This window comes from Monodon monoceros, unplaced genomic scaffold (genome assembly GCF_005190385.1).
Source record: "Monodon monoceros isolate NGI ecotype Baffin Bay Population unplaced genomic scaffold, NGI_Narwhal_1 Super_Scaffold_5, whole genome shotgun sequence".
NCBI lineage: Eukaryota > Metazoa > Chordata > Mammalia > Artiodactyla > Monodontidae > Monodon > Monodon monoceros.
Genome location: NW_021703782.1, coordinates 112,808,747 through 112,831,262, shown reverse-complemented (window position 1 = coordinate 112,831,262; position 22,516 = coordinate 112,808,747). Strand labels below are relative to the sequence as shown.

The window sequence follows — 22,516 nt, the reverse complement described above, 5'->3', positions numbered from 1 at the left end:
CTACGAAGTAACCACTTGCTTTTGCTTTTTTTTTAATTGTGGTAAAATATACATAACATAAAATTGATCATTTTAACCATATTTAAGTGTACAATTCAGTGGCATTAAGTGCATTCACAATGTGTGCAACCATCACCACTGTCTATATCCAGAACTTTTTCATCATCTCAAACAAAAACTCTATATGCATTAAGCAATCATTCTCCTTTTCCCCCTCCCACAGCCCCTGGTAACTACTGTTTTACTTTCTGTCTCTATGAATTTGACTCCTCTAGGGACCTCATGTAAGTGGAATCACATAATGTTTGTCCTTTTGTGTCTGGCTTATTTCAGTGAGCATAATGTCCTCAAAGTCCATCCATGCTGTAGTACATGTCAGCATTTACTTCCTTTTTGAAGCTGAATAAATTCCATTGTACATTGGGTGTATGTATGTGTGCGCGTGTATTTGTTTTTGTCATCTGATGGTGGACACTTGGGTTGTTTCCACCTTTTTGGCTATTGTGAATAGTGCTACTACTATGTACCTTGATGTACAAGCATCTGTTCAGGTTTCTGCTTTCAGTTCTTTTGGATCTATACCCAGAAGTGGAATTGCTGGATCATATGGTAATTCTGTGTTTAATTTTTTGAGAAACTGCAACACTGTTTCACACAGCAGCCATATCATTTTACATTCCCACCAGCATCTCATGAGGGCTCCCAATCACTGTACATCCTCATCAACACTTATTTTCCTTTATAAAAATAAAATAAAAGCGATCCTAATGGGTGTGAAGTGGTGTCTCCTTGTGGTTTGACTCACGTTTCCCTGATGACATGATGTTGAGCATCTTTACATGTGCATATTGGCCATTTGTGTGTCTTTTGAGAAACGTCTTTTCAGGTCCCTTCCTTGCCCTTTTTTTTTTTTTTTTTTTTTTTGCGGTGTGCGGGCCTCTCACTGTTGTGGCCTCTTCCGCTGCGGAGCACAGGCTCCAGACGTGCAGGCTCAGCAGCCATGGCTCACGGGCCCAGCCGCTCCGCGGCATATGGGATCCTCCTGGACCGGGGCACGAACCCGCATCCCCTGCGTCGGCAGGCGGACTCTCTACCACTGCGCCACCAGGGAAGCCCACCCATCTGTTTTATGTTACAATTCACACACAGATATTTCAGAATAACAATGTTGATGTTATTATCACCAACAATAGTATCACTGCCAAGTATTTTTCATTTTGGGTCTGTAGCCCTAGAGATACATGGTCGATTCACTGTGGCTTCGTGTCATCTGGCATGTTTCTCTCTTTGTAGTTCACTTGTTTCATTTTTGGGTTTTTAGAGATTGCTTTTTAAATTTAATTTTGTTTGCAATTCTGTGAAGTGTCTGCACAATTCTGAGACCAAATCTATAACAGGAGGGTATGCCCGGCCTCAGGCTGTGGGAATCTGGTGGCCACTCAGGTGCCAGGCGGAGACAGCTCTGGGGCCTGGGGGGCGGGGCTGGCGAAAGGGGGGCAAAAGAAGCCCCAGCCCCAGGAGCTGGCCTGACACCCTCACCTGCCAGTTTTTCCTCCCGCCCAGGTTGCCAGGCAGGAGGGGAGGGTCATCCTGACCTCAGGGCTGCCGTACCACAAGGTGAGGACCCCACAGATGACTCACATCTGAGCCTCGACTTCCTGAGCCGCCCACACCTCAGGGTCTGCTTGCCGTGGGGCCAGGGGGAGGGGGGGCTGAGTGGCACCACTGCCCCACCCTGGGCAGAGCGGAGGCTCTTGGCCTGGAGCTGGGAAGGCGGGGCCTGGGTGGGCTCTGGGTTCTGGCCCACCGCTCGACGGTTGCATGTGTCCACAGCTCCGGGCCCAGGTTGGGGCTGGGCGCTGCCTCTCGGTGGACTGCTCCCTCAAGGCCCGGCAGCAAGCCACGGCCGTGATCAGGCATTTCAACGTGCGTGTCACCCACTCGGACATCTTCAGCCGCTGCCAGGTGGGTGCTGCGTGCCCCTTGCTGGCCCTGGGCCAGTGTGGAAGCCCCAGGCTCTGACAGGTGAGGCCCGCGAGGCCCTGGCGGTGGCGGGATGGCCTTGGCGTTTCTGCTCATGTGAGCAGTGGCCACTGCCTGGTCTGTGCGTTTTCTCCTCTCCGCCACCCCCAGACGCCCATGCCCACGGCACGGGGGAGCTTGGCGGGGGGGGCGGTCACTGTCGTCTGTGGCTAAGAGGTGGCAGAGCGTCGGGGCCCGCGTGGCCGAGGTGGGTAGCTGAGAGTGAAAGGGCAGCTCAGGGCGGGCGTCCGCTCGGGGTTGGGAATGTCCTCCTGGCCCAGGGCTGGCCTCCCCTGCTGGCCTGGGTGCCCTGTCGTGAGCTGTGCAGCTGAGGGAGGCGATGCGGCCTTTGGGCCCGGCCCTGCCGGGCTGGGTATGGCTGCCCTCGGCGTTGGGGTCTGCACGGGTGCGGCAGGCAGGAAGGGCCGGGGCCGGTCCCCGTGCAGGGTGCTGGCTCTTCCCAGAATGTTCTGGAGTTCAGGCCATGACGATGTTGCATTGGGAGCGGCTCCCGAAGCTCAGCTGTTTGGTGGCAGCTCAGCCTGGCTTCCCCCATCCGGGTACACGTGGAGGCCGGCGGGGCCCCGCACTGCTGCACAGTCCCCCAGGCCAGCGCCCAGCAGAGTGGGAGGGAGGGAGGAGGGAGGGAAGCCCCTGTTTTCAGGTCCTTGGACCCCCACCGCCTGGCCTGGGGTGCAGTCTGTGCAGAAGCTGGGCCCCTGCCCCGCCAGGACGGACGGTGGCCAAGCCGGGTGGCGGGAAGTGCTTCCCCTTGGGCTGGAGCTCGGGAGGATGGTACCGGGTCCGTGCTCAAGGCTGCAAGTGTTGTAAAGACCCCAGGACGTCAGGCGAGGCCTGGGGGGGGCGGCATTTTCCTGAGCTGTTCAGAGCCTCTGCTGGTGTCTTCTTGAGAAAACGGAAATTGGGTAGCCAGGAGGAAAACCCCACTCGCACTGCAGGCCACTGGCTGGGGAGTGCCTGAGCCTTCAGACCTGCGAGGGCCAGGCGCAGAGGGCGGCCGCTGCCCTTCGCGGGAAGAGCATCTAGGGCCCCGCTGCCCTCACCCCACGTGTGCCCTGCCTCTTGGCCCCGCCGCTGCCCTGCCCCGGCGTGGGCCCCGTGGGGGGACGTGGAGCTGGTGCAAAGGCAAGAGACAGAGCCGCACCCTGGCGGGGCCAGCCAGTGCCCCCGGGAGACAGGAGACAGTCCCGAGGGGGCAGCGGGGCCCAGGGAGGCCGCAGCAGGCGGAACAGATTTGCAGCATTCTAACCGCAGGGCAGGGAGGCAGGAGACCTGGAGCAGGTGGTGCACCTGCCCAGGTAAGGGGTGGCGGCAGCTTGTGGCGGAGGGGGGGCGGGGGGGGGGGCGCAAAGGCGAGGCACAGAAGATCCAGGATACGATTCAAGGGCGTGGCTGGGATCCTAGGTTTTAGGCTGAGCCCCTGGCCGGCGGCCCGGCAGGTGCTGGGTCTGGGCTCTCGGGAATCTGGTCTGGAGGGCGCGCCGGGGTACACCAAGCTCTTGGGGCGGGGGGAAGGGGCTTACTGCCCAGCTGGGGCCCTGCCCAGCGCTGTCCTTCTGTGGTAGATGTGCATGCGTTACACACGTGCCCAGCTGGTGAGGAGGACAGAGACAGGGTCCACGGCTCGGGGCCCAGAAGCAGAAGGTGGCCACACCAGTGGCCACACGGGGCTGCTGGGAGTGGGGCGGGGCGCCAGGCACAGACCTGTGTGTGCGACCACACGAGTGGCAGGTGGGAGCCCAGGTGTGAGGCTGGGCAGCAGCGCCCAGTGGGCCTTAGTCGGGAAGGGGGTCCCAGGGCCTCTGAGGCCCGTGGCTGTCCGGCAGCCTCCAGCGGGGCTCAGCTCCAGAGCGAGGTAGGTTGGGTGTGCCCCAGGGCAGGACCCTCCCTGGGTGGCAGACAGCTGTTTGGGGACATCTACATCTGTGCACAAGGACCCCAAAAGGCCGGCATGGCAGGGCCAGGTGGGCAGAGAAGGGGGTCCCTGAGAAGCTCGGATTTCTGAATTTGAGCCCAGCCTCGCTCACCACAGAAGCATCCGGGGCAGGATGGGAGGACCCAGCTGGCTCTGGGTTAGTGGACTGGTTCCCACCGTGGTCTTCAGGCCGTGGAGCTGGTCACGGTGAGCAGAGGAGTCTCACTGCCGACTTGCAGCAGTGTCTGCACCCGGGCTGGGCACCTCGGGCCATGCTCCCCCTCGCCTGCCCCCAGAGCCCCTCGGCCACAGTGCTCGCGGCCTCCCCTCAGGAACTCAGCCTGAGCAGCGGCCGGGAACGGCTGCCCGCCCAGCGCCAGAGCGGTGCTGTCCTCGGGGCCGGCCCAGGGGAACCAGTGGCCCTCTCGCAGGTGGACCCCAAGAAGCCCAGAAAAGGGGTTGCACAGATGCCCCGAGGTGATGGCCTGAGGCCCAGTGACCAGTAGCTCCTTGCGGCTGCAGACCCTGCTCTGCACTGAGAGGCCACGGCCAGGGCCAGGGTGGCTCCTAAGCCCATCTGGACATCAAAGGGCACTGGCCGCCGGCCAGCAGGGAGCAGCACGCTTAGGACTGACCCAGAGAGCGCCTCCGTGCTGTGCTCAGCCGGCAGGGTCCTGTCCTGCGCCCCCGAGGGCCCGAGCACCCTGGACGCTGGCTCAGAGCCTCTGCTGCCCCTGCCCAGGCCAGAGCTGGTCGCCTCCCTGGAGAGCTCCCGCCGCCAGGCTGAGTTTCCATTTTCTTTTCCTTCCTTCTGCTATTTTGGTGCTGTTCCCAGAGGGAAAACCCACTTGACACACGAAGCGTTCCCAGAGCCTGCCCGACCACTCTCGGGGCTGCTCGTCAGGGTGCGAGGCCAGGGCAAGTGAGGCTGGAGGGACTGTGTGCCCGGCCACGTGGGGGAGGCCCCTGTCACAGGGAGGTGGCCCGCCCGCCCACCCCGGGGCCCAGTGGGCTAGGGGCAGTGGGTCTCTCGTAGAGGGCAGGGTCCTGGCCCACGAAGTTGGCGACTTGGGCCTGGGACTGTCCATCGGGAACGTCCGCCAAGAGGACATTCCCAGTGCTGTCCACCATGGGAAAGGATCTTATCAAAGAAATTTGAGTTTAAAAAAAACCCTAAGCAGGAGCCCAGGCGTGGCCAGGCATAACGTCTATTTTTCTGTCCCTCCGGCCCCCTCTGCTGTGGTGCAGATTGGGCCGTGGCCCCAGTGATGTCAGCCCTTAGAAGTGGGCCCCAGGAGGGGAGAGGCCACTGCAGGATGACAGTCACCCCACCTCAGGGAGCTCTCAGCAGAGCCGGCTCAGGGGTCTCCAGGAAGAGGAGGGTGATGGGCGGGGAGCCTGCAGTTACGGGAGGCTGGGCCTCGGGGACAGGCTCACAGACCCCCTGCGGGAGACCCCAGGGCTGGGCAGGGGTCCTGAGAGGGCGGAGGAGGCCGCCCAGGCTGATCTCTGGCACGGGAATGGGTGTGGGCAGAGGGCTCTTGGGGGAATGCGAGGGGAACCCCGGGCCAGTGGCCCCCCAGCGCACACACCCACAATTTGGGGGTCTGCAGTGGTGGGGGCCCTGGAGCCCTCCCAGACCCAGGGGCCGGCCGGGGCGCCCATGCCCAGCCTGTCCCCGAGCACGGAGACCCTCCCTATACCCTGATGGCCAACTGCAGATGCAGGAACAGACAGGAAGAGGCGCAGCGGCCACTGACCCCGCCCCTCCCCGGCCTTTGTGCTACGTGGCCCCCAGCCCCGTTCCCACACTCGGTGCCCCCAGGGTCACGCAGGCACAGAGGCTGCAGAAGGAGCGGCCCCTACCCTGCACAGGCAGAGACCCTGGGCGGCTGGCTCCTGTCACAGGCCTCGGGGGTGGCGGGAGCTACCAGACAGGTTTCATCAGGGGTTGAGGCCCAGCATGCCCCAAGACTCAGGATGCCAGCCGGGTGTCGGCCCCGTCGGCAAGCTCAGCGTAGCCCCCCGGAGGTGACAGCAGGGTGGGCCCAGCTGATGGCCCCAGGAAGCCCTCCCCCCAGCCTGCAGGGCCTTCCTCTCGGTCCCACCCCTCCCCTCTGGGTCTCCTCCAGAGCCCAGCCTTGGTTCCCACCAGATGGCTCTTGGGGGAACTGAGGACCTGGATCGCACGGGCCTGGGGACCCCTGCTCCCGGTGGCCCACTTCTTTAGGAAGGATCCTGGGCTGGCGTGACAGCCGTACCCACACCCGCGCACGGACGCAGGGCTGCCTGGTCACCAGCCGTCTGGTAGTCTGCCATCATGCCTGCCCCACGTGGGACTCTCATCCTCCCGCAGGGCTACCAGGGGCCCCCATGCGGTCCGAGATGTGTGCTGAGGCCCTGGGAACAGCCTGGGCCAGGGGACCTGCTGGTCAGCACCCGGGGAGGTCGGGTGTGTGAGTCCCCAGCCCAGCTCCCACCAGGCGCCCATCCAGGCACCCGGCTCCTTGCTCCTTTTGTGTCTGTCTGCGGGGAAGGTGCCCCGGGGCCCGGCGGTCAGGGCCACTCCCCTCGGGACCCTGGTCCTCACCGTGTGCTTCTAAGAGGTGCTCCCACGTGCAGTCTGGGGGCCCCCCCAGGATGTACCTCCTGGATGTTGACGGATGTTCACTTCTTAAAAGGGCCGAGATGCTTTAAGTCAGAATGCAGAGGACGCAGACACCTGACAGAGGACAGGCGTGTAGCCCAGACAGGTCACAGTGCAGGGTGGGACGGCGGGCACACTGGTGCACAGACACACAGGATGGAGGGAAGAGTCCACAGCCACGGCCAAGACGCTGGCCCCAAGCCAGGCTGGTGTGACATGGCCTCAGGGGGAGCTAGTGCAGGCCAGAGATGACAGGCCTCTTGGAGCTGGAGGGAGGGGCAAAGACCATGTGGGCACCCTCGGCTCTGTGCTCTCAGGCCCAAAGTCAGTAAGACACCTTGGGCCGCAAGAGGACACCCAAAACACAAAGTCTGGGGTCTCCCATCCTGCTGCTCTGTGCCCTCCTGGCCCACGTCAGTGCCACTCTCTGAGCCCCAGCCACGGAGCCAGCAGGAGCCACTGGCCAGAGGTGTCAGGCCAGCTCTAAACCCGCCGCTCAGTGGGCTCGAAAGAAAGGGGAGGGAGGGCGGGGCGCAGATGACCTGCCTTCTGAGCGAGGGGCAGGCGATGCCAGCCAGGCCCGTGGGGTGGGTGGGGGAGGGCACCCATCTCAGTCCGAGGGTCCTGTGGCCGGGGCTGGGGCTGGCGGAAGGGCAGAAGGCGCACCCTCCCCCAGATGTCTGACATCACAGCCCACGAGCTAAATCACATGAAATGCAGACTTCAGGGTCCGTAGATAAGGTTTTGTTGGCAGCAGCCCTGCCTGTGTGTTCGTTCACACACTGCCCACAGCTGCTTTCGCAGAAACCAAGCAGCCCTTCCAGGAAAGCCCCCGCCCCCCACCCCGCTGCTGGGGTCGGTGGCAGGGATGACTGGGCCCAGGGGCCAGGCTGGCATCTAGCAGGGGAGGTGGTCTCTTCTTCCTTTTGAGTACTGCCAGCTCCAAAGCCAGGGGGCCTGGCCCAGGATAGCGGGCCTAGCTTCTGCAGACCCTCTGTCCCCTGAGCCCCGGATGCAGCAGGCAGGACAGGTTCACCAGCCTTGGGGTCAGGGGCTAGAGGCAGCCAGCCCCTCAGGGCTGCAGATGGAGGAGGCCCCAGGGAGCTGTGGATTGGGTCTGGGGAGGGTCCTCAGGGTGACAGAGTAGGGCCTGCCAGGCAGTGACTACTCCATCTGTGTCCGAACAGGGCAGGGGCCTTTGGGTCGATGGGCAGTGCAGTGGGTGCCCTGTGGGTGGGCAAGCAGCAGGAGCAGGCATGTGTCACCCCCACTCCCACCCGGCCACCTGCCCCTCCCCAGCCGCACAGGTCAGACCGGCTGGGGTGTGGGGGCACCCCCTTCCCAGCCCCTCCCAGGCAGCCCCACTCTCCGCCCACCCGCCACCCTGAGCGGGACCACTGTGGGTGGAGCTTTGCTGAGAGCCCATCATCGGGTACATCTGGGACCAGCACAGACCCCGAAGGTCTCCACAGGGGAGCAGCGTGGCAGGTGGATACCTGGGCAGGTGGGGGCCTAGGTGTGCCCCCAGCCAGCCAGGGGTAGGGCAGGGCCTCGGGAGAAGGAACGGTGCTCTCCTCCTTGGAGCTGGGGGAGTGGCGGGGGAGAGTGCAGTGCGGGGGGCCCCTGGGAAGTGGGGGGCTGAGCTGGGTAGGGACTGCTTCTTCCTCCCCCCATCTCGGCAGACGCACTGCACCAGGCGCAGGTGGCAGTAGAAGAGGGGGCCCTCTCCTGCTTGGCCTGACTCAGTGGCCCTGGAAGGTGCAGGAAGGGGGAAGGGCCAGGGGACGCCCGCCCTTGGGCTCAGCCCCGCGCCCACCCCTCCACACTGCCAGCGCCCTGACTCGTTCCAGCCTGCTGTCCACACCGGTCCCTCCTGACCGCACCGGACCCCACATCACACCCCAGCTCCTGCAGCACCTGAGCCTGCAAGCCCCAGTTTATATGTCACCTCCTCCAGGAAGTCCTCCAGGCCCCCAGCCCAATCCTGGGAATACCACCACCCTTTAGAGAAGTACTTTGGAGCCCCCCTCTCCTTGGGCTGAGAGCACGGGGGCAGGACTGTCCCCTGGCCCCCTGTTCAGGCCTGATGTGAGTGGGTGACAGACTCCAGGCTGCAGGGCTGCCACCTGCTGTCTGAGGGCCCAGCTCCACTTGTCGGTGGGAGGAGGACAACCAGGGCTGCCCCCAGCCCGTACCGCATCGGCCCCTCCCCGACTTCCCCAGCCTGCCACCCCTCTCTCCGCCGGCTGGCGCCCGCCCCCTCCCACACGGCCCTGGGCAGCCGAGGTCCTCCGCCCCCGCCCCCGCCGGCGCGGGAAGGCTGGCGGGCGGGCGGCCGTTTGCTTTTGAATCTGGGCCGGGCGCCCTGAGTGGCCCTTTCAAAGGCCGGCGGGGGCGGGGGCCGTTCCCAGGCGCGCCCCGCCCTCCGCGCCGCCCCTCCTCCCGCTTTCCCACGCGCCCGCCGCCGGCGGTTCTCACGGCCCGCGCCCCTCCCCCGTCTGGGAACGGCTCGCGCCTGCCGCGCTGGGGGTGCCCAGGAGCCCCGGGAAGGGGGCGCCTCCCGGGCTCATCGGGGACGGTGGAGGGGTATGGCCACCTGGGGGGGGGGGCTTCGGGACCGCTGGGAGGGAGCTGTGTGCCGCCTGGGGGTGTCCTCGAGGGAGGGGTGCTATGTGCTCGCAGTGGGGTGCTCAGGGGACACAGGGGAGGTGTACGTGCCGCCTTGGAGGGTGCTGGGGCTGTGGCGGTGTGGACGGTGGGGGGAGGGGGAAAACCAGCTAGTGGGGATAATTGGGGGCCACGGGAGGGGGCTGTGTGCTGCCCAGCGTCTTGCCACGGAGTGGGGGTGTGTGCTGCCCAGCGTCTTGCCAGGGATGGGCGTCAAGGGGGATGTGCTGCCTAGGGGGAGGTGCTGAGGGGCCAAAGGGGATGGGGAGCCACCCCAGGGCCTGGGTCTAGAGGGCATCCTCTGGCCCAGATTCTGTTTGATTTAACCCAGGGCACGTGGCTACCCACCCACCCTCACCTCACAGAGAGAGCTAGGGGGTCCTGGCCATGCCTGCCTGGGGACAGTGTGCACTGCCCCTCGTTGGGGTCTCCCTGCCGTGGGAGCACGTCCGGGGCCTCCTGTGCAGCTCTCTCACTCTCTCTGCTCCTTCTATGAGCCTGGGAGGGCTGGGTGCTGGACTTGGGAAATGCAAGGACAGACCCTGATAAGTGCGAACTTCAGAGCAGAATCCCATGTTTTATCTGAAATTCACATAGTGGTCCGCGTTCTCCCTGGCCCCCCTGGAGGGGGGCTGTGACTGTCTTGTGTCAGAGTCCAGGATGCGATGAGAAGGGGGGGACTTGGCCACCTGTCCAGGCCCAGTGGCTCACACCCCTCTGTCTGCCTCAGTGGACACTGGCCCCGACCCATCCAAGTGAGCTGGACATGGGGTCTCGTTCTGATTGGCTTTAGATGGCCTAAGCTGGACTGTCAGTCCGGCTGTCGCCATGCAGCGGGGTCTGCACGTCCAGGTCCTAAGTGGGCCCTGGGCCGGGGCTGGCACAGTTGGAAGGAGAAGGGGGTGAAGGCTTGAGAGGACCAAGGTACACAGGGCAGGGGGTGACCAATTCCCAGGCCATAGGCCTGCCGGCCCCAGAGAGCCTGAGGGAGGGGCTCAGACCCTCCCCTGTGTCCCTAACCGGGGTGGCCCTAGCCGGGCAGTGCCCCTCAGTCAGGCCTTGTGTCGTCCAGACTGCGTCCCGGACACCATGCTTATCTTTCTGCCAGGGGCACGTGGCTTTCCTTCCATTGTCCCAGATGCCACTGTCCCCTCCCCATCTGCTGGGAGAGGCGGACTCTCCCGGTCAGGACTCCTCCCACCCCAGGAACACACCTCCGGACCTCCACCCCCACCCCCCCACCCCCCGTGCGGGGCACTGCAGGCTGCTGGGCGAGCACTCAAAGGCACATCCACTCACGCAGGCCCCTTGTCCTCACGTGACATGCCGGGTCACACAGGCTCCGTGTTCACACGCCTGACTCACGCCCACACGTGGACACACTCAGCTGCCCCAAAGCTGGTGCCCTTGCACCCCGAGGACCTGGGTGCTTCTGAGCCACACGCCTGCGGAGTGCCAGTGCACACGCGTGTGCCCGGACCTGGCGCTGTCAGGGTCTGTCACACACTGCAGGCCCCAGCACCCGTGGCCCCTGACCCCCCAGGGTGCCGACAGCGCCAGAGGCCCATCCCCCGCTCTGTCTGCGGAGACATTGTCCCGGCCCCACAAAGGGGATGGACCGTGGCCTGGTGGGGGAGGGGCCGGGCCTGTGGGAACTGACCTTCCTGGGCCTGGGGGCAGGGCGGGCACAGAGCGGGGCCCCTGCAGGGCTGCCATCCTAGGTCTCCAGCAGTGGGGATAGAGGGCCGCAAGCCTGCTTCACAGGTCAGAAGAGCACTGGCTGGGATTTTAAACCTTCCCAGGCAGGCCCCATCTCAACCGCACACCTCCCCGGGGGCCTGGGGCCTGGTCCTGCTGCCCCAGCTTGTGCCCCTGGCTGGCAGGTGGGGGGGTTGGACCCTGCAAGTGCCTGGGGTCTCGGCTGTGACGGGAGGGGCCACAGTTCTCCCAGACCCCAACCCAGTGCCAGGGCCAGCAGGGCCTTCCTGGGCCAGGCCAGCTTGTCTTGAAGGAGGCTCACAGCCCCACCCCCCAGGCACTTGGGGGGCAGCTGACCCAGGACCCCTCGAAGTGCCGCCGGACAGCGTGGGGGAGTGAGGTGCGGAGCAGCCACCTAAGTGCTTCCTCCGCGAGGTGTCAGGCCCGCCCCCAGGCTGGGGGTCTTTCACACCAGCCCTTTGTCCCTGGCCCTGCACCATTTGTTGGGGGCAGCTCTGGGGGGTCATGGTGCACAAGGCAGCCCTGGGAGGCCTCTGGACCCACTGGTCTCAGGACCTCAGGCAAGGTGAGGCAGGGGGTGGCGCTTGGCAGGGACCAAATGGGCCATAGGGCCCTGGGAACTGACACTGGTGCCCTGCAGCTCCTCTGGCACGAGTAGGAGACACTTGCCGAGTGTAGGTGTGTACGGGAAGGTGCCAGAGACCCCGCCACCCCACGCTGGCTTTTCTCGCCCAGTGGCCGCGCGGGGATGATGTTTATTTTCTTCTGCTCTTCTATGCTTTGCTGTAAATTTGCTCTAAGTGAGCGAGAAATGGGCCACTACTCTAGAGCGTGTCACAGCTCCTCAGCCCAAGCCCCCTTCCGCCCTGCCTGTGGGACCTCCTGGGGCCTGGGTACCAGACTGACCGTACCTCACATCCCACTGGGTGGTGGGCCTGGCCTGCCAGGGAGCATGGTCAGGCCGGCTGCCGGCTGGGCAGGGAGCCTTGCCCAGGTCCTGCTCAGAACTGGGTCCCTCCACTAGGCTCCCAGCCTGGAAAGGCCACTTCCTGCCGCCCTGTCCCCTAGGGACCGCTGGTCCTCTCTCACGCCCTGTGCCCTGGCAGCCCCTGGTGAGGCCCATCTCCCACCGCGCCCCCCTCAGCACCCCACTCGGGGAGGCCCGGGGCTGATGGGGGTCCAAGAGTGTTTATAAGCAGTTCGCACGGCGCTGCTCTCAGCCCTGGCAGGGGCTGGTGGGCTCTGGGCAGGAGTGTGTGCGAGGCCCCTCCCACCGCACTCTGTGGCCCAGTCCGGCCTGCCTGTGACAGTCCTCTCCCCACTCCCGACACCGGTGCACCAGCCGTCCACTACCTGGTGGCACAGCAGACACCATGGACCACGGCAAGTGTGCGTCCACGGCTGGTGGGAGCAGACGTGCCTGGGGACACACAGTTCAGGACAGACCTCGTGACCTCGCCCCTGCTCAGCTCTGGCTGCACTGGTGACAGTCACTCCCCGGGGAGAGTGATGGGTGGGGGTGGGATTCCTGGGCTCAGAGCTGAGAGCTGGCCTTTTCAGGGGCATGGCTCCCAGCACCTGGGAACCGACTCCTCAGCCCTCCAGCTTCCCCCTCCCCAAGTCCCAGTCTTAGAGGAACGGAGGGTGCCAGCTCGCACACCCGCCAAGCCCAGCGAAGGGCTGGGGGTGCCTCCCAGGAAAGTGGCCTTTCCTGCCCTCCTTGGGCCTGGGGGAAGGGAACAGGCCGTAGAGGGCGGGCCACCAGACCTGGCCTGCCTGGCTTTGGGTCCCGGACCACCACCAGTTCCCTGGGCCAGTCCCGGCTGGCAGCCCAGCCCCGGAGAGGCAGCCTCACACCCTGGGGTTGGGCGTCACGGTGGACGTTGGCCCCAAGCACCCTTGGAAGCTGTGGCAACCAGGCATGCAGGTGGACCCCTGGGACAGGGGAGCCAGGAACCTTCCCCGCCCCTCCTGCCCGACTCACCTGGCCCCTCCCACCCAGCCAGGCTCTGGGGGTGGAGGCCCGCCCTGCCCCCAGGCTCCCAGGCTGGATGGGGGCAAGGAGACTGGGCGGGACCAACAAGACCACACTGTCCACCCGTCCAGGGAGCCCACGGCCCCCAACTGGCGTCTGCCCAGATCTGCTGGCATCCGAGGCTGGGGCCTGCACACCCCCTGCAGGAAGTGGACCTGGCTCAGACACCACCTGCACGCATCCCCGAGGCTGGGGGCTGGCGGGGTAAGGACCCTGCCAGGTGTGGGGTCCTGGCCAGCCAAAGTGTGACCGTGAGCAAGCTACTCAGCCCCTCAGAGGCCCCTTCTCCACAATGGGAGGTCAGGGGCTCCGTCCCCCTTTGCGTGGGGAGGGTGATGGGTGTGCGCTCAGCTCCGAGCCCCACAAGGGCAGGGCCGCGGCCACCCACAGCAGGTGGTGAGGCAAGCGTTGCTAGGCCGTGAGGTGGACAGGAGATGGACAGGGAAGCCCTGGGTGCCAGGCCCTCCTACAGATGGGGACCACAGGACTGGGGGTGGGCAGGTGGCCCAGAACCAGCTTTTCCAGCCGGGAGTGGGGGTGGGGGCCAGGGTGGCAGCAAGACCCGACAGTGGGCAGCGGCCGTGGGAAAACTAGCACCGGTGCTTCCCGAGGGTGGGGCCGGCCCTCACGGACAACAGCACCGGGCGTTTGTCTGCGCAGTGACTCAGCGTGAGCTGGCGGCCCCGCCCAGGCGTGCACACCGCTGGTCCTGGGAAGGCTGGCGGACCCCTTGCGGAGGACCCCACCCCACCCTCCTCCCGCTGAGTCGTCCCTCCCACACCTGCTGGTGCTGTCCCCTCGGGTGGCCTGGACAGGGAGAGCCTGGGCCTCTGTGGCAGGCAGCCCAGGGCAGCGGCCGGAGGCTAGACGGCCCGCCTTTTCTCAGCTTCTTCCCCAGCTGGGCCTGGAGTGACCACGGGCCTGACCTGCAGCCTGGGCTCTGCCCTCACTCCTGCCCCAAGAGCCCCTGGACCTGCAACCAGGAGGGCAAAGCCCACAGCGGTCTCCCTGTGCCGGAGGCCAGCCCAGAGTCTGGCCGCAGTCGGTGGGGGGAGGCCCCCAGAGAGGCCCAGGGGAGGGTCCTGCGTGAGGATCAGCCCCGCCCCCCCAGCCCCCCAGCAGAGGCGGCCCCGTCCTCTGGCGCCTGCCCACCCCCCTGCCACCCCGGGCTGTGATGCTGGAGGCCAAGCAGTGAGGCCACAGGTAAAGCAGGCTCCGTGATGAAAGGCTGTGGGAAGAGGGTGTGGGGGGGGGCAGGGCAGGAGCCCTCTCCCCGCCCCAAGCCCGTGGCTCCAGGAGCCCGTGGCCACCGCCTACTACCCACCCCAGGCGCTCTGTCGTCCAGGGCACTGACAGGGCTCACCAGGTGAGGAGGGGGCCCGGAGCTGTCGCTTGAGCACCCATCACGGCCCCTCCTCCCCGTGGACAGGCTCAACCCCCCTCCCGTGACAGGATACCTGCATGTACCCGCCTGGGAGCTGGGTTTCAGCGGGCGCCTGGGCCCCCCACCCCATCTTCTTGCCTCGCTCTGGGAATCCTATGTCCAGACCTGACACCCCGCCAGGCAGTGGTTGTCATGGAGCAGCCCCAGGGTGGCCACATTGCAAGGGCAGGATGGGCCCCACAAGCCCCACCCCACCCTCGGGGACAGTAAGGTCGGTGCGGCTGAGCCTGCTACGTGTCCTCGACCCGGACTCTGTGTGGAAGCGAAAATGGCTTTGCTCCTCTGCCCCTCACACACTCGGTGCCCAGGAGCCGCCAGACCATGCCAGCCCCTGGCGCAGGGCAGGCAGCAGGAGTCATCAAGAAGCGTGGACGGGCTTCCTTGGTGGCACGGTGGTTGAGAGTCCGCCTGCCGATGCAGGGGACACGGGTTTGTGCCCCGGTCCGGGAAGATCCCACATGCTGCAGAGAGGCTGGGCCCGTGAGCCATGGCCGCTGAGCCTGTGCGTCCGGAGCCTGTGCTCCGCAACAGGAGAGGCCACAACAGTGAGAGACCCGCGTACCGCAAAAAAAAAAAAAAAAAAGCGTGGACACTGAAATGGCCCCGGCATGCCCCAAAATGGGCTGAGGGGTCAGAGCAGCTCTAGGGCCACCCACCCTGACCCTTTGATGCTGGGCCTGCGTCCCCCACCAATGTTGAACCATCTCAGGGGGCCCAGGTTTGGCTCTGGATTTGGGGAGGACAGCTGGGTGATGGTAGAGGCCTCTAGCATCTTAGGACTTAGAAGAGCCTGCCCAGGGCCCACTTGGAGCCCATGCAGTCAGGGAGGGCTCCCAGGAGGTGGTGTGCCCCATGGTCTTGCAAGAAGAGGAAGGGAGGTGTCGTGCGTCTCTGTGAAACCCCCTGGGCAGATCCAGAGCTGCAAGGAACACAGGGCTGGGGCTGGAGGGACAGAGAGCACCTCCACAGACTCAGCACCTCCTCCGTCCCTAGGCTTGCAACTGTCACCAGTACCTGAAGGTCTCCAAGGACGTAATGAAGCAGCTTGTGTGGCTCAGCGGCCACCCAGAAGGCCCTAGCGGTACAGGTGAGTGTGCCTCGCTCAGGAGAGGGCTCCGTGGAGTCTGTGGGCAGTGGCCCAGCTGCTGGGTGCTCCCAGGGCTAACCTCCAGGGACGGCCAGGGAGGTGCCGGTGCCAGGGTGGGGGTGTGGGGGTGGACAGTGTCCAGGGCCGGGATGAGGGTCGCGGCCTCTGTTCCCCTCTGTGTGGTGTGCAGGCCACTGGTCCAGGAGACCGGGAAGCTCCAGCACTCAGGGCCCCTGGGATAGTGTCCCCCACTTTCTCTGCAGTGGGCCCTGCTTAGTCACCCCGCCCCATACGTGGAGCGCACCCGCACACGGACGCATACGTGTATCTTGCACATGAAGACACACACGCTCACTGGCACATGTGCTCTCACGTGTGCCCGTGCACACTCGGTCACGTGCGCACACAGATGAACGCACACGGGCAGAGCGCACACGTTCACCTGCGTACACTTGCATCGCTGGCCTTGCCAAGTAGCAGTCTGAACGTAGGTGAGCCTGGGTGCACAGGAAGGAGGGTGAGCCCCGCTGTCCGCCCCCACCAGGGCAGGTCCTATTCAGGGGCCCGGCCTCAGTTTCCTTCCATGGAGGGCGGGATGGGGTGGCTACAGAGGGCATCTTGGGGCAGCCGAAGGGGTGAGCTTGAGGCCAGGGTGCCTCCGGGCCCCTCTGCACAGCTGGTGTTCCTCCAGCTGTCTTCTCACTGTCCTTCCCGCCTCCCTCGGAGATTTGGGGCCACCCACGTAGTGGTTGAGCTGTCACGACGGCCTGTGTCCGGCCCTGTGCAGCTCTCAGCTCTCCACAGCATGGCCAGGATGTGCTGGAGGCTGGGGGGAGGGGCAGGGCACAAGCAGCGCCCCCCACAGGGCCCCCCCGGGTTCCAGCCCCGCCGAGCCCCCGACACTCCACCCAGAGGCTCACACTTGTCCTGGGCAGCACCCTCACGAGCTGGCAGGTAAGGGCTGGGGCCAGACAGGCTGTGGCGGAGCAGGGAGGCCAGACGGAGGTCATGGCCTCGCTGGGCTCCACGGGGGCGACAGGGCTGGTGTGGGCGCCTCATCCATTCAGATCTGGCTGCAGTTAATCTGGAACCATCTGCAAAGAAATGTTTGCCAAGCAAATTACGAGGGTCAGCGGGCCTGGGGGACGCTTCTCCCACCTGCTGGCCAGGGCTCCTCGGCCGTCGCCGCCTCCATCCCGCACTGGCCCCTGGCTGCTGCCGGCCTGGCCGTCACACCGTGCCCTCGGTGCGGGTGGGGCCCTCCCGCAGGGTCAGGAGGAGGCCGCCTCCCAGGGTCTCTCCCACACCCTGAGCTCCAGCGGTCCCTTGGGCCCCTGCCCGCCCACCAACCTGGTGCTGGCTGGTTGCGAAACTCCCTCCTTGGCAGTGGGCTTATCTGCTCATCGCCACCGACGGGCCGCCCCCACCCCACCCTGCCCGCCGGTTCTCAGGCCCCCAAGTGCCCTAATCGGCCGATCTTACGCCCAGAACATGGTTCCCAGGGACCTTTGAGCCCCAAGAACCTCCCAAGGTGTGAGTTCCCATGGGAGGGGACTGGGCTGGCGCCAAGCTTCTTGGTCCCCTGCCCTTTGCCCTCTCTGCTGGGTGTGGGGGAAAGGCTGGGCACTTCAAGGTGCCCTGTGGGCGCTGGGGCTGCCAGTCTATCCTTAGAACAGACCCTGACATCCTTGATTGACAGGTGACGAGGCCGCCCAAATCAAGGATGAACGGGAGACAGGTGAGCCCTGGGAGCACCCACCAAGGATACAAGGGGCCCTGGCATCTGGACCCACCCCAGGATGGGGCAGAGGGGACCACTCTGAGGGGATGGTCCCTGTGCCCTGGGGGGTTGGGGGGCAGTGTCAGGGAGGGCTGGGAAGAGAGAGGGGTCAGTCACCTGTGATCCAGAGGTCCCTGGGTAGGGGAGGCAGGGTGGGGAGGTGGCTAGGGAAACGGAAGGAGGGGCCCCTGGAGAGAGTGGGGTGGGGGCCGCATGCCTAAGGGCGGGGGCTCAGGGTGGCTGCTCCACCTGTCCAGGCTCAGCCCCAGAGGAGGCCCCTGGGGGCTGCACCTACGAGCCCTCTTGCCGCTGGCTGGAGGAGGAGGACCTGCAGAGCCGCGTGCCGGCTACACTGGGCGACGGCACCCGACTGCAGCTGTCGGGGGTCCCGGCAGGCGTGCTGCGGAGGCCGGGGCTGCGGCATTTCTACTGCTGCACGGGCTGCGGCAAAGTCTTCTGGGAGGGCTCCCACCTGGGCCGAGTCGCCGAGAACTTCCGAGAGGTTCTGGAAGGTGTCCCCGGCTCCCACGAGCCGAGCAGAGCCCCCAGCCCAGCCAGCAGCCCCTCCTGAGGACTGGGCCCACGGCCCCGTGGCCTGCGTCACTCCTGGGGGCCCAGGCAGCCGGCAATAAAGTGGAAAAGCTGCACGGGTGGTGGTCGTGGACTCCCGCTGCTGGGTACCGTCTCACCCCATAGCCCCGAGCGCACTCAGTCCCTCGCAGCCGTCCCGGGAAGACGGAGCTTTCCTCACGGGCAGGAGGCTTGGACCCTGAGCCAAGAACTGCCCAGCGCTCAGCAAGGAGGCATTCGGGAGGCATGCCTGGAGGAGGAAACGGCCTGGGCAGAGGCCCGAGGGCCGCACCGGGGGTCTCCCCAAGTCTGCTGGCGCTCAGCGGGGCTGGAGGGGTGCAGGACGGGTGGCTGGGCCCCATGTGCTGTGTGGTCCACCCACCTTGCTGTGGCGGTACGTGCCGGCCCCCGCACCACTCACTCCCCGCAGTGGGCTCAGGGCCCAGCCGGGCTGCCCTCGAGACCCTCCTGGCACTTCAGACTCCAGTGAGCGCGGATGGGGGTCCTTCCTAGGCAACAGGCCCCAGCTGGGCCATGTCCCCACAGGGCCTCTTTCCTTCACGCAGGCTCAGGGCTGGGTGGCCTCCTCGCATGAGCGAGACCAGCCTTCAGCACCGTGTTGGAGGGCCCTGAGTACATGTGCGTTTGAGCCTCCATCCTCCCAACGGCAGGAAGTAGCTGCTGCCGCCCCCACTCCCAAGGGAAACTAAGGCTCAGAGCCAGTGCCAACACCCAGAGGGCCCACAGGGCCGGGTGGTGGAGCCGCGTCGGGGCTCCTGCGAGCAGAGGGCCTGGGCACAGACCCGTCTTGCCCTCGCCTGCCTCCTCCTGGCTCACCCCCAGGAATGCGCACCCACCCCGGCTCACATCCCTTTCCTGTCCTTCCTGCCCCGGGGCGGAAACCAGCTCAGATTCGCTGAGGAGCCAGGCGGAAGCCTCGGAGTGGCGGGGCCTGAGGGCGGGGGAGGGTGCCGCCTCTCCCCAGGGCGGGGCACACCTGCAGGCCCGCGGGGCACGGACGGTGCCATGCCGGCCTCTGCCCCATCCCTCTGTTCCTGACCACACAAGGGTGGCCAATGCCTCTGAGCCCCCCAGGGTGCAGCCCCCTGCTGGGTGCCCGGCACTGACCCACTCAGCTCCCCAGCAACCCAGGGGCCTGCTGGGCCAGGGCGTCGCCCCACAGATGGAGAGAGGAAGGCCATCCCAGGGACGTGGGCTGCGTGCGAGGGCCAGCTCTGCCACTGAGCCAAAGGGGCGGGCAGGGGTGCCAGGGTGAGCGGGCGCCCACCAGGGCGGGGACCCTCTGCGCTGGGGTGCTGCTTCCAAGAGCGGGACCTCCAGCCGCACGTCCTGTCCTGGGACGGCAGCCCCGTCCACACTCCTTCCCACCGTAGGGTTAAGAGGAAGCAGCCGGGGGTGCCGGCCCCGCTCCCCAGCCCAGCTGCATCCTGGAGACTCTTCTGTGACCCGAGGCCCTGGTGTCGCAGCCGGCCCTGGACAGGCAGAGGCCGGAGCCAGGGAGAGGCCAGGACCACAGGCTCAGGGAGACGAGGCCCGTGTCCTTCCAGGCCTGCCAGGCAGGTCCGGCTCCAGCTCCACTCTGCCCTTCCCCCTGCGCAGCCCTCTAGGGAGAGGAGAGGACAGCTGACTGGGACCTGGTCCTCACGCCACGCCCGCCCCATCCAGCTGGGCTTCCCGCCTCCCCACCCCTCTGCTGCCCAGACTGGCTGCGTCTGTCCAGGGACCCTCCGGGCTCACTCGCTCCCTGCCAGCCCATCCTAGGCCCCAGCCCCCACCCTGGTCCTGGCCCATCGGGAAGTGCCTTCCTTGCCCCGTGACCGCTTCAGGCCCCTTTCTGGGCTAGGGGTCAGACGCCAGGCCGACAGGGTGGGCTGTGGCCCCGGTGCCAGGCCTGCCGCTGCAGCGATTGTCTGCTGCAGTTCCTGCCCCGGGCGTCCTTCCTCCGCTCAGGCCGCCGCTGGCCCGGGGCTGAGTGTTTGTTATTTGATCTCTATCCTCTCGGCCCTTCTACCAGGTGTCTGGGCTGCTGGGAAGAAACACTCTCCTCTTTCCCACGCTCCCCGACACATTTTAATGAATTAGCTGGAAGCCCCGCCCCCACTGCCCGCCTGCCCGCTCACCCTCCCACCCCTGCCGAGCGCTTTAAGGTGGCCACGGGCCTCGGCCCAGCTCTGGCCATCGCCCCTTCCACACTGTCCTCTCCCGGCCGCCCCTCCCAGACCTTCCCAGCCTTGGGGAAGGTCCCCAGAAGGAGGACCCCAGAAGGGGTCCCCAGAAGGAGGTGCGAGCCCTCTCCAGCCCTGGACTCCATCCCACCATGGCCTTCCAGGGTGTCACCCCTGGGCCAGCTCCCAGGAGGACAGGGGTCCAGCCTTGCAGTCAGGGTTGGGTCTGTCCCCCCAGATCCAGGTTAAGGGCTTCTCCCTCAGAGCCAGTGAGCCCCCTGCCTGTTTGTGGAAGTGACCACACCACCAAGGAATGCCACGCACATGGGAGGGGCTTCTCTGAGCCCCAGGACTGGGTCTGCAGGGATGAGCCTCCTCCCCCCGCAAGGCATTTGGAACAAACGTCCTCCTTTTGGACATGTCCTTCAGCAAACATGGGCAAGTGCTTCCTGGAGCCCGTGCCCCACATGTCCCTCTCCCTGTCCTGTCCTTGAACAGGGCAGCTCCTGGCACATGGGGCGTGGACCAGAGCGACCCCGAGAAAAATTACCCTCAGCCGCGGTGGAGCAGAAGCCACGGGCCTTCCATCGGCTCCCCGTGGACAGGTGGACAGGGTGGCCATCACCCCAGCCCCACAAACGAGCAGCGCGTTGAGGGGGAGGCCCAGGTGGTAGCCGGGGCTACACCTGTCTGACCCATGCTGCGAAGCAAGGGTGGGGCAGGCAGCGACCTCAGGCTACGCTCCTGTGGCCACTCCAGCCGCACCATCCCTGCCAGGGGCACCGAGCTGAGGATTTCATGGCTCGAGGTGGCGGCCGCAAGTTCCCACACTGAGCTCACAGGGACCCTTTGTCTGACGCCCGCCAGGGGTGTCAATGGGACTTTTCTCCCAGGCTCTGCTCCCGGACCCAGTGGGGTCTCCAGATGCTCTTCTCCAGGCCAGGGGGCCTCAGCCCACCTGGGCTGGGGCTTCTCTGTGAACCTACCACCTTCTGGGGACAGCCCTGGGCACAGCCAGGCCCTGGCGGATACACAAAAACCACAGACGTGACTGGAAGGAGGTCCTGCCCTAGACATGTCCTCAGAGCTCCCTCCCCTCCATGCTGCTCCAGGGAGCGGCAGGCAGGGGCGGGTTGCCCAACAGGTCATGGCCTTGCACGGGGTCACACCTCCCCACTCCAAGGGTCCCTGCCCAGAGGTGAACGTGGGCCTGGGTGCACAGAGCCCAGGACAGCCTCAGCTGGGCCTCCCTCTGAGCCATGACTTGACTCTGGTGCCGGGGAGGTGGTCAGTTCAGCAGCCACTAATCCAGGCCCCCTTACTGCGCCCAGCGACACGTCCCCACAGGATGAGTGGGGCAAAGGAGGGGCCCCCAATAGGGGCACCCATGGCCAGGCCAAGCACAGCCCCGGGCTTACCCACCTGCATAGTGGAGAGCTCCTGGGGGTGGGGATGGGGGGTTAGGTCTGAGCAGAGCAGCTGGACCACCAGCCTCAGGAAGAGAAGAGCTAAGCAAGGGGCTCGGGCGGCCCTCCCTGGCCACTGGAAGGACCCCGAGGGAGTCAGCCAGGGTCAGGCCTGAGGTCTTGCCCAGTGTTTCCTTCGGTTTGGCTGCAACTCCTCCCAGGTCACGAGGCAAGGTGAGGGCTCACCCTGTGAGTCTCGAGGCCTGGGGGGCATGGGGCAGACACCCACCGAGCTCATCCCCAAACAAGGCCTAACAGGGTGGTCTTCCCGGCCGAGGCCCTGAGCTGCCTCCCCGGGAATTCCCAGCAGCCTCTGAAACAATCCCAGTGCCTGCCCCAGGCCTACTGCTCCGAGATTCATTCCTCCTTAATTTCCAACGACCACGGCAGAGCTCTAGACTGTTAAATCCTATCGAGGAAATGGGGCCGCAGTGTTGGAGTGTCAATAAAAGATGCGTTTACTGTTTGGAAATGAGTCATTTCAGAGTTCTCTTTCAGAGCAGCATTGGCACTTTGCCTGGGGCTGCTCACCTGGCCAGGCCTTACCGGTCCCGTTCGTGCTGATGGGGGTGGCCCAGGAGAGCGCGGCAGGCCCCCACTGAGGAGCCCCACTGCCAAACCGCCCCCAGCCCTGGGCCTCCGCACCTACAGACCTGCTTCTTCTCCGGGCAGGGCGGAAGCCTCAGGGCCTGGCCCCTCATGCCCGTCAAGTTAGGGAGCAAACTCGGGGTGACCCGGGCCACCAGGGGCGCCGTCCTCGAGCGGGAGGGCCCCGCGTGGCTGAGGTCACACGCCCGAGCTCTTCGTGGGGGTGTCAGCCTCGTGGAAATGCGTCCCGCGGATCGGGCTTGGCGGGTCTCGTCACCGCGAGCGCCCGGGGTGCTGGGAACGCTGAGGGTCCGTGGCCAGCGCTCCAGGAGAGCAGAGTGAGACCCGGGATCTCTACCCAGGCCCCCC

The 22,516-nt window shown here is 65.6% G+C and overlaps 1 protein-coding gene across 10 annotated transcripts in view; it reads left to right on the top strand.

Annotated features, from left to right (window-relative positions):
• EXD3 (exonuclease 3'-5' domain containing 3) overlaps nucleotides 1-17,984 on the top strand; it is a 74,679-nt gene extending 56,695 nt beyond the window's left edge. For 3 of the 10 annotated variants that reach the window (XM_029201537.1, XM_029201536.1, XM_029201540.1), the window contains 5 exons: nucleotides 1,564-1,617; nucleotides 1,834-1,965; nucleotides 15,464-15,557; nucleotides 17,257-17,295; nucleotides 17,595-17,984. In XM_029201537.1, the coding sequence (XP_029057370.1) occupies nucleotides 1,564-1,617; nucleotides 1,834-1,965; nucleotides 15,464-15,557; nucleotides 17,257-17,295; nucleotides 17,595-17,908 (633 nt within the window). In that variant the 3' untranslated portion in view covers nucleotides 17,909-17,984. Of the gene's footprint in view, nucleotides 1-1,546; nucleotides 1,618-1,833; nucleotides 1,966-15,463; nucleotides 15,564-15,820; nucleotides 16,049-16,344; nucleotides 16,512-17,256; nucleotides 17,296-17,594 lie in introns of those variants that run through there. The other 7 variants (XR_003790641.1, XR_003790640.1, XR_003790639.1 and 4 more) reach the window with 7 other exon arrangements.
• The last annotated feature ends 4,532 nt before the right edge of the window (nucleotides 17,985-22,516 follow it).